Consider the following 11,346-nt stretch of genomic DNA (forward strand, 5'->3'; position numbering starts at 1 on the left):
AATTTTAGCGTTATCCAAAAAAGCGAGAGTTAACTCATTCTAACATCGGCCAGATCGGGTTTGGTATGCTTAAGAGTAGCACTAGCAAAAGTCGTATAGATGTCTTTAAACGTGATTATTGGTTCAAATTCATATTAACAAAAATTTACAAGAAAGAAAAGAAAATGCAAATCCACCATAGCTAAAATAAAGTTGTGAGTGCTGCTCCGGCAATCACCTTAAAAATGGGCTGGAGTGTTCGATTTAATTAAAACAACTTTGCTCGCACAAACAGGAACAGATATTAATGTGTCATTGTCTTTAGACAACAACTAGGAAGACTAACAGATTCAAGGAACAATGGCCTGGTACACATGAAACAACCTGCTTTATGGTACAAGGGTAACAAAAGCTGAATATGGTTATAACATATTCATAAGAAATTATGTTAATTGTACTCCTACACAATCTCTTGGCTAAACAATTGCTGATAAATTATCCTCATCTACTGATGGCGAAAAAGGTCTCTGCCATCGGAAATGCACAATGAAACACTCGAGGTGATTTCACCAATTCAGTATGTAAATGCAAAATTCCTGAAGCTCAAAGGTAAAACAGAGGTCTCAGCACCACATTTTTCTTTTTCTTTAAAGTCGAAATTTGAGGGTACAAGAAGGCAACAGTCTGATAGTCACTATATGATACAGCATGCCATAAACCTGCACTGCTCCAAAGGTTCGAATTAGAGGACAGAAGTTTCATCTTTTCAGATCTGTAATTGTGTTTCCTGTAGTTGTTCCAAAGAATTTGGTCAGCATATAACAATAAAGGTTCCTATAGAAGCCAACGGTTCAAGGTATTTAGAGATCAGAAGCAGCCAGTTTGACTCTTCCTCATAACATGGTGTGAAACAGGATTTCTGAAACTTGACAAGAACATCCAACAGAGACATTTCATTCTGCCGTTCAGCCGTTCTGTTTAGGAGTAATGGTCAATTGTGCAAGCTCTCATGTAAGAAACACATTTGTCATTCATTCCATATCACTAATGGTCTTGGAATTCCTTAAGCTCTCACAACCTGGACAATTGTGCAAGCTCTCATGTATATAAATATCACAATCAAGGCAGAAGTGTTGTTTGCAATTTGGACAAGCAACCTGTAGACCTGGCAAATTTCCTGCATCAATCAAATAGAGAGAAAAACTGAGCTAATTTTGATCCTAAGTGAGCTAACAGTTGAATTAAGAGCTGAAATTTTCAAAATGATCTAAGGAAGATCAATGTAACAATTTTTTTTGGATTTTTTTTTGAAAGTTTTCTCTTGTTTTTGGATTTTAGATCTAGAGAATTTTGAATTTGAAATTCAGATTTGAGCTGATGAAGACTTGTGAAAGTGGAAGGAATTTTCAGAGCTTCCAAACTTGCCAATGAAGGCAAATGTGAGAAGCTGTACATTAAGTTAGCATAAGAAAAGGCAGAATGCTCTTTTCCAAATTTTATGATCCCAAGCCATGGTTGGTCCAAACACGGCTCATTTTTCTGAATCATTTCCCAGTTCAACAGAAGTCATCAGAAATTTGTCAAAAAAAAAAAAAAACAAACGAGCTGGCTGGATACATCTACAAACACATTGTTCAACAGGTAACTCCTTCACAGACCAATTTCGGCATTGCTTGAACAGTTATATGAACACAGTCGTCAAACAGTCATCACCAACAACAACAACAATCCTAGTGTAATTACACAAGTGGGGTCTAGGGAGGGTAGTGTGTACGCAGACCTTACCCCTACCTTATGAAGATAGAGAGGCCAACAGTCATCAAACGACATAATCACAAACACACAGCAAGAAGCACAAAATTATAATATAAGAAGTTTATCATCTCAGACGTGGCATAATTTAAGCTCTTGATACTAAATGCATCTAATCTTTTCAAGAGCACCAGAAATATTTCTTTTGCTCCAGTTCAAAAGCCAGTTACACTATTAGTGAATGTTTTCTGTTTCTTTATTATTTTCTAGTCTGAGAAATGCACATAATAGAGACTTAATTATAAATCATTTCATGATTTCCATTCTAACATAAAATTACACTGCTTTCAGGGGAAATCAGAACCCAACACCTTTAGGGGTCGTTTGGTATGCGGGGTAAGGTGGGATAAAGGAATAAATTTATACCGTCAACCAAACATCGTATAAACTTAGTCCCAAATTTAATCCTGGATATCCCATCTTATCCCACCTTATCCCATCAAACTTGGTATTATTTTACCTCACCTCCGGACCCAAGGTGAGATAAATTAGTCTAGGGACTATAATCCCGGGATAATTTAGTCCGCGAACCAAACGACCCCTTAGGATCGCAGATTGCTGCTTTAGCAACGGTTTCTCTTCTTTTTTCTTTTTTCAGAAAGGTAATATACCACTTTAGCAACAGTTATATCTGATACTAGGGTGCTCATTGTTATTTGACTCTTGACCAGGTTCGAACATCCAAACATTATGATGTTGGGGTTCTCAAGAGTCCTTTATTTTATAAGGTAAATTTTTTATTAAGATGGTACGGCAATTACATATAAAAAAGAAGGCTCAGTCTGTTTGACCATTACGCGTCGAGGAATTGGCTATGTAACCAAGGGTCTTACGACCTTCTTGGTTAAAAATGAGTCTTTGGAGTACTTTAAGATTAAATTACGTGTCTATTAATTGTGCTTGCGGGACGAGGTGAACATTGCAGACCATTGGTGGTCGATAATCGTTTTGACTGAATAGAAGTTGTTACAGCCCCTATAGTTGGACCAAGGACATCAAATGCCCCTGCCAGCAAATTTATGTAGTCTCCGTCATTGACACCTGTCAAGTCCTACTGCTGAGGCAGCATAATGAAGAGTAAGCAATAACTACAAAAGCAGCACAAGATCTATGTATCTATCATATTAAGACTATTATAGCACATTTTAAAGAACATCAAAACTCGTCCAAAGAAGTTGTAGTAATCTTCTTGAATTGCATTTTATTACTGTGATATGAATTGTATTTCTTAATATGGCGCTGTTCGAATGATTTATTCATGTGTTCACTTGTTTAAACATGGACACCCCTTACAAAAAATTCTGCATGTGCCAGTGGTTGCATTCAAGAAACAAGGATAAACGACCATTAGGAAAGAAAGTAGTAGAGTTTCAAATTCCTATTTCCCTATCACTCGCTCAATTGGAAGACGGTGTGTAGCTGACAATAAGAAGCATCATTTTGACAATTTGGTATTGCAAAGCAATCCTAAATGGAAAACTCAGAGCTGTGATACATATAGTAAAGAGTAAAAACGGTCTTCAAGGAATAGCATTTAAAGTTGGCACAAATATGACTATGCAAGACAAATAGTCCTATATTTAACGTCAATTATGTTTGCCTCTTACAAACATGTAGTTTCATCAGTACTGTGAGATTAGTGACACACTCTAACCATCCACAAGAGTTGATTATTAGTGCTAGTCCATGTAAGGCATATGTTCACAGAAAAACTAGCATATAATGTTAGTTAGCTTAGACATGTCACAAGGCCATCTTTAAAAATACAGCCAAAAGGATGCATCTCAAGAACCGGAGAACAAAATATAGAAAAAGAAGCAAACGAAGTCCTTTGCCACGGCGAAAAACTAAAAGTTGGAAGAAAATGAAAACCACTTCGTCATAGTCTCAATCTATGAGGAAAGAAAAACTTACTTGATTTTTATTAGCTTTTTTCCCTTTTAAACCTCTTCCCTTCCCCTTTCTCTCCCCCTTTCCCCATAACCCCACCCAAACAAGAACGTAAATGTTACAATATTGTGTGTGGTGATGCTTTTTCTCACAAGGTTCTCATTCTTTATAAATCTGTGGTGATGCTTTTTCTCACAAGGTTCTCATTCTTTATAAATCTGCATAGATTTGATATCATTAAAGAAAGTGTGAAACTATCTTTTTCACTGTTACAATAGGAAGTTTTAACTCACTTAGTTACCCTTCCAGTTCACCATGGAAGTGAATCATTTGTAAGTAAGACACATAGACAAAAACTTTATATCCTATCATACCAGACAACAACAATTATGCAAATGGTTTTTACCATTCTGTGCAGCTATGAACTCAAAGAAAGGAACTTTACTGTTGTCCTCAGTGACACAAGACGCTTGAGGTCAGGGTTATGTACCCCAGGGTTAGTCTGATAAACTACTCCATTTGAGAATTCTCTCCTTAACAGAACATCCTAACATTTCCATGAACAAAAGCGAAATATTTGCCCCTCCACACCCCCCCCCCCCCACACACACCCCACACACACAAAAAAAGCAAATGTTTTTATAGATATATCCTATGTGACTGGGTGCTTCATTCTCAGATTGGCTTTTAATGGTTACTTACAATACAATCTTCAGAGAAAACAGAAAAGACGGATGTTCCTAGCTTTGACATGACTCTTATACCACTTGACAGTTCCAAGTTTGAAAATAAGCTTGAAGACTGCTCTTACCAGGATTTAGGAGACTTTGCTGGCAACCAAAGCAATTCTTTGGTAACTTGTGAATATCTTTCAGAAGTGAGGGTGAAACATCATCAAATGGCCTTATTGGGAACAGGTGGTGATATGACCTTGCCAAATGTGGAGAAGACACAAGGGTCAGTCCACAGATACAACATTCAGTAGGCAGCTCACATACACGTGCTTTGCATCTCGGACAAGTGTATCCACCACCAACCTTAGCCTCTTTATGACATGAACAAATTGAAATGACACCCTCTGCTGCTCTTTGGGGGAATCCCATCTTGATCAAATTTGCAACAGCAAACTCTGCAATTGCTGGAGGAGGTGGGGCATGCTCTAATACCAACTCTTTTAAATGAGGCTGACAGGGCAATAACCATCAATCGAATCAAAAAAAAGTTTTAACAATATTGTTCAAGAAGTCGAGAAGCATGTGTGTTGTTCTAATCATTATTCATGAGACAGTTTTACATAGTAGGCAGTTAGAAACAAATGTCTCCTAAATTTCATACAAAAGATTTCTTTGTTATCTCACAGGTTTTCACGTTACCATTACTTCAGACCTCAATAATTCATTCTCACCTCATCCAACGCAACAAAATACATTCCACCAGTCTCTTGGCAGAGATGCTTGCATATATAGAGTTCGGCAGAGAGACCAATTACTGAGCACCTTATCTTAGACGCTTTACAGTTTTGGATGGTTTCGAGTATATCCCCCGGATCACATGTGCTAAGAGCAGAATACAAGATAAGGACTTCACGATGACCATATGATGGGATCTGATTTAGGAGGTCACACGCAAGATCTAGGCCATTCTGAAGGGATGCATCACCTGACGTCCCCAATTTACCCATCAATGCTTTGATATGAGCCTCCGGACTGCCACCAAGATCTGTTAAACACTGAGCTACTCCATCTTTCAAGATCACTAAGCCAATCTGACTGAGGGGATTCTGATCAAAAAATTCTCTTACAAACGCCTCCACTTGCTTAGCAACTACAACCATTCGGCTTGGTTTATAATCCATTTCTGCAGCTGCCTAAAATTCAAAATGCAAGCAATAATAACTCAAAAGTTTTATAAGGTTCAAGAAATCATGGTCGTTACTGTAGCTTTCAAAATTGTCCAGGCTTAATTGAAATGAGTACTTTAAAGTTTCTCTTTTAATAATTCCAGCTTTCTAGTACTCAAAGCATTTCAATTTTTGTTCGAGCTTTCCAAGTTGGCTTGGGTGTTGCGGAGCTATTATCATGTAGGATAAGTATCAAATAGATGCAATCAATTCTCAGAAACACTTTCAAGCAATGTGGACAAAGAAACCTAGGGAAAATGTCAAAAAGTTGGATGCTGACATCTTGAAAGGTGGAGAATTGTCAGCATGATCTTTACGTGTAAATGTTTATGATTGTTTATCACACCTTTTCAATTTTAAAAGAAAGCATGCAGTGCACTGATAAACGCAATTCTACTAAAGGGCCATTTTTAAAGGCAACAGCTGTCATTGGCAGACTCAGTTCACAATTCTCTCAGAATTTCAAAAATTGGTCCAAAGGAATCAATGCAATGTGCTGTTCAGGGGTACATGATGACATCAAAACTGAAAGTGGGTACTCACTAGAATATTAATTAAGTTTACTGCTCAAAGACGAGCACCCAATTGCATGCCATACAGCAGCGTAATTTTCTGACAAAATTGTTCAAAGTATTGGTTTCTTAAAACCATTACTAGAAACAGAAAAATACTTAGCTTTCTTAATATCTCATAGCATAATATAAACAAGTTGCAATCACTAAAACTTCAGCCCTAGAGTTCTTTAGAAGAATCAAACTGTATTCCTTATAAATAAGCATTTGCTAGCATCAAAAAGGGGATCGCCAGATTGTCCGGTACACTGGACGTCTGGACCCAATAAACTTTATCTTGAGATAACTCCTTTACAAACAGATAAAGTATAGATGCTTACATAATTTTTGCATAACTCTAAATCAAAAACTAAACCATCAAATGTCAGTAACCAACTATAGCAATGCACTGTTTGTACAATCATAAAGGATTACACATACCCTGGAGAAATCAATGATAACGTAAAGGTAGCGAATCAGGCCCTTCTGAACTCGGGCAGCTGTTGCAGTGCGGAGACGTCGTCGATACTGAGCATGGGATAGAGTTTTGTTGTCAATTGGACGAAGGAGTCCAGATTCATCCTCTTGCAAAGACTCCCATGATCGTTCATCTGCATAAGTTCTTTCCCACGCTTCTCGACCTCTCCCACTTTCGTCATCCTCATCCTCTTCTTCTCGGTTAAATCGTTTTTCTTCATTGTTCATTTTCCTGTCTGATATAATGCCGACTCTCAATATGATGACCAAATACTTGAGAAATTAACTGTAAAAAGCCAATATTAATACAAGAAGTTACATGTGGGAGTTCTGATCTCTTTGCATTATGCACCCTATTGTATACACTATTTCTCGATTTGCTTCCAGTCCTTGACTTTTTTTTTTTTTTTAGGGGGGGGGGGGGGGGGGGTTCCCTAAAGTGTGCACCATTTTTTTCATGAACACTATCCTTTGTTGTTTTATGGTTTGTCCCTTATTGTGTGCACCATTTCTTGGGTTTGCACCCTATCTTTATTAAAATTATAAAACATTCCATTTGTGAATGGGCAAAAGAGGGATGGTTTCTTTATTAAAATTATAAAACTTTCCATTTGTGAATGGGCAAAAGAGGGATGATACCATTGAACAACATCTACAACTATGGAACACTGTAACACTACATTCCGCATCTAGTCATCTCTATATTCATTCATTGCGACGTTTTCAGTTCCACTTTTATAACACATGCTCTTAAAGGACTTCTCAATGGAGGAATATGCTAAAAGTTTCATTTTTAAGAAGATTGCTTCAATAATGAAGACATAAATACGTACAATCAAAAGGATCTTGTTGGATTTTACTAAGGCGTGGAAAGCCGAATTCCATTTTTTTTTACTGTGAATATGATCACGATCGAAAGAATTTATGAAGCTAGTCGCCTAGTCAGGTGAAGGAGGAAAAGATTGACCAATGTGGGAAAGGAGTTTTTGAGGCATGTGTTTTTGTATGAAACTTTATCATAACATTTAATCAACAGATGCATGATCACCAAAATGTATCAAATCAAAACCAGAAAATCAGCAGAAAATTAGACATGAACAACCCAAAATCACAAAAAAAAAAAAAAAAAAAAAAAAAAAAATTAATCCTAACAAGGTAAATAACCCAACACAATAGGAGAACCCCTCAATTGAAATGCAGTAATTTCTAAAGATTTTGCAGAGGTAAAAGATAATTAGCTTACTTTACTCGTAGTGCGCCGACCAGCTACCCTCGCCGGTGAATTTGGCCGACACGGAGCCGGCGGTTGAGTGGAAGAAGAAACTGAGAACCAGTTAACCTACAATTTCAAAGTAGGATCTGCTCTTTTCAATGCTACACAGCGGCTCTGTAGTGTATTTTGATTCGCCGGAGAGGAGAAAGAAACAAGAGCTTGGCTTTATAAAAACTGAAAGTGGTAGTAGAAAATTGGAGGACTAAGATTTAAGCTTATTTAGTGTGGAATTAATCTTAGGGTTAGTCACTCTGTCCATCTAAAATAGAACGCTACCACGTACTATTACTCTGTTTTATTTTATAGGACTTTGCTCAACGGAAGACCAATTTAAGAAAGAAAATAAAGAACTTTGATATATTATACCACAACAACAACAACAATAGTCTCAAATGGTATCTCAGGACGGTAGATGTTTAACCCAAAAATAGTTTTTATGGTCAAAACTAATATTAAGGAATATTAAGCAAAAATCGGGTTACTAATAACCAAAATTACTTCACTTTCTTGGTAATACAAAAATAAAGTAATTAATTGAATTAATAAGTAAAGAAAAGAAAGTTTATTGTTGGTGGCTGATCTCCCCCAGAATTGCGGATTGGAATTTTTAATCTGTATTGGGTAAAACTGAGTTTATACATATCGAACTGATTGAAAGATGACATGTCATGACACGTAGGCAGGTAAAAGAATGGTGATTAAGCAAAGAGGCACGAGTTGCAACAGATACGAGCGGAAGCACAAGAAGAGGCACGAGCAAATATTCAAAAGACTCGATGCTCGTACCTAATTAAGTCTAAAAGCTGAGAAGAATGAACATGACAACACAAGAGAGCCCAGATACAGTGTTTAATAAGCATTAAATATTGAAAACGTTAGAGAATCTGTTAATTGCAATGATTATGTAACGTAGCATTTAATGCCTTTAATCGTCCATAATGACCTTATTATGGCAAAGGCAAAACATATAACTTAAAAATAGCTATAAAAGGAAGAAGACTGATCATTTGTAAGGACACGAAAATCAACTGAATACATTGATTTACTTTGCTTTTTGCTATCTAACTCATTGTTATCAATTTCTTTTGCTCATTATTGATTATCAGTAACCCGATTTCTTCTAAACTTAAAGCTTTGACTGAAATTCTATTTTTTGGTTAAACAAATTGGTTCCGTTATCGAAAATCTGATAATCTATTCTTTCTTAACCTTATCTATTTCGTTACATCAACAATCATGTCAAATGTTAACGATAACACCCAAGGAAACCAAGGAAACCATCAACACCGAGGGGACCCACAAGATGTTCACACTGCGATCCCTTCTCCACAAAGTTCGCCTCGTCGGTCTCGAGAAGGAACTCCTGATGGATCTCACTCAAATGCAAATGCTCAATTTAACAACGATGAAGCTATCAATGAAACTTTGCAGAAGTTGATCGCTCAACAGGTCAATAAAGCTCTTGAGGCTTTTGCCAGCCAATTACCTGTTGCACCATCAACACCAATTCCAAATACCAACACTTTGGAAACCCCTCGTTCTGGGCTTGTTAATTCAGGCAGTGGTGGAATTCCCAGTGAATCACGAGAGGGAGAACCAGGTAACTTAGTCAATTTCGATTTACAAAATTTAGTTCTAACATTGCGGAAATAGCTCAAGGAGCAAAGTGACCGCATAGAGAAAATACCTGGAGTACCGCCTGTAATCAAAGGAATCGATATGGACAAATATTCACAGCAACCTTGGAAGCCAAGCGCTACTCCTCTACCAATTCCAAAGAAGTTCAAAATGCCCGATATTCCAAAATACGATGGAACAACTGATCCACGAGACCACGTGACTGCATTCACAACTGGCGTAAAAGGCAACGATTTGACCAAACAAGAAATTGAATCAGTAATGGTCAAAAAATTCTGTGAAACACTCACTAAGGGAGCATTAACACGGTACTCTCTTTTACCCGAAAATTCCATAAATTCTTTTGCTGAGCTTGCAGATTCATTTATCAAAGCACATTCGGGAGCTCAAAAAGTCGAAAAGAGACTGGAGGATATTTTCAAAATCAAACAAGGGGACTCCGAGTTGCTTAGAGAGTTCGTGGATAGATTCTAGCGTGAGAGAATGACGTTACCCCGTGTACCAGATAATTGGGTAGCTATAGCTTTCACTAGTAATTTGAATGAGAAAAGCTCAGAAGCCACGAGGCGACTCAAGGAAAGTCTTCGTGAATTCCCAGCAACGACGTGGAATGACGTTTACAACAGGTATAACACGAAGTTAAGGATCGAAGAAGATATTATCTCACAATCTCAAAAAGAAGAAAAGGTTAGTTCAAGACGGGCAGAAACAAAAAAAAGGTCCGGTAAAAATAGGTACGAACCATATATGGGCCCAGCTGGAAAAGATTCACGGTCAAAGCGTGATCATTCAAGGTATGACCATAGATCTAGAAATAGAGAATCAGGCTCATCATCGAGGTATGGAAATGATCGTAACACACAAGAGTCACGAGATGATGATAGAAACTTGAAGGCACGATTTGGCGGTTATAATTTCAATGTAAGCACTTCCGAGCTCGTAGCTGTTTTAAGAAGCATGGGTGATAAAGTTCGGTGGCCAAAAGAAATAAGATCAAATCCAAACAGGCGTAATCCTGATCACTAGTGCGAATTTCACAATGATTATGGTCACAAAACGGCAGATTGCAGGTTGCTACAAGGTGAAGTTGATCATCTGTTGAAGCAGGGGTATCTCACTGAGTTATTTAGCGAGAAAGGTAAGCAAGCATACATGAAGAATAGGCAGGAGCCCCCTAAACCGCCTTCTCCAAAAAGGACTGTTAATGTTATAAGCGGGGGCGAAGAAATCAATGGTGTGACGTATACAGCAGCAAATAAAGTATCCAAAGTCACGATTACCCACGGGAAGCGGGTGCGACATGTATTAGAGGAAGAAATCATTACGTTTGATGATACAGATGCGGATGGTGTATTAACTCCACATAACGATGCACTAGTAATATCTTTACTTGTACATGACACTAATGTGAAACGAGTTTTGATTGATCCAGGTAGCTCTGTGAATATTATTCTGCTAAGAGTTCTGCAGGAGATGCAAATTAGTACCCAAGGCGCATACTTTGTCTGGGTTCGACAATTCTCGCGTTGTGACGAAAGGTGAGGTAATACTTACTACATTTGCAGAGGGGGTCGTCAAGGATACAAAATTTCAGGTGGTAGAGATGGAGATGGCTTACAATATGATTCTCGGAAGACCGTGGATCCACGAGATGGACGTCGTTCCGTCAACTTTACATCAAGTTATTAAATTTCCATCACCATGGGGAATACGTCAAATCCGTGGAGATCAACAAACATCCAGGAGTATCAACTCCGTGGCAGATTCAAGTATGAGGAACGAGAAAATAGCAGTTACAGAATCTAGTTGAGGGTTACACAGCACGT

At 37.8% G+C, this 11,346-nt stretch overlaps 1 protein-coding gene across 2 annotated transcripts; it reads right to left on the reverse strand.

Annotated features, from left to right (window-relative positions):
• Window positions 1–257: 257 nt before the first annotated feature.
• LOC109237298 (general transcription factor IIH subunit 2) lies at window positions 258–8,182 on the reverse strand. Of its 2 annotated transcripts, none has more exons than XM_019403592.1 (5): window positions 7,853–8,182; window positions 6,574–6,895; window positions 5,087–5,548; window positions 4,493–4,865; window positions 258–1,156 (listed from the first exon to the last, which is right to left on the reverse strand). In XM_019403592.1, the coding sequence occupies exons 2-5, from the start codon at window positions 6,835–6,837 to the stop codon at window positions 1,011–1,013; spliced, it is 1,245 nt and encodes a 414-aa protein (XP_019259137.1). In that variant the 5' UTR covers window positions 6,838–6,895; window positions 7,853–8,182; the 3' UTR covers window positions 258–1,010. The 2 variants fall into 2 exon arrangements, with proteins under 2 accessions (XP_019259137.1, XP_019259136.1); XM_019403591.1 differs by having other exon boundaries at window positions 6,574–6,845; window positions 7,853–8,181.
• Between the last annotated feature and the right edge of the window lie 3,164 nt (window positions 8,183–11,346).

Source organism: Nicotiana attenuata, unplaced genomic scaffold, assembly GCF_001879085.1.
Source record: "Nicotiana attenuata strain UT unplaced genomic scaffold, NIATTr2, whole genome shotgun sequence".
Lineage (NCBI taxonomy): Eukaryota > Viridiplantae > Streptophyta > Magnoliopsida > Solanales > Solanaceae > Nicotiana > Nicotiana attenuata.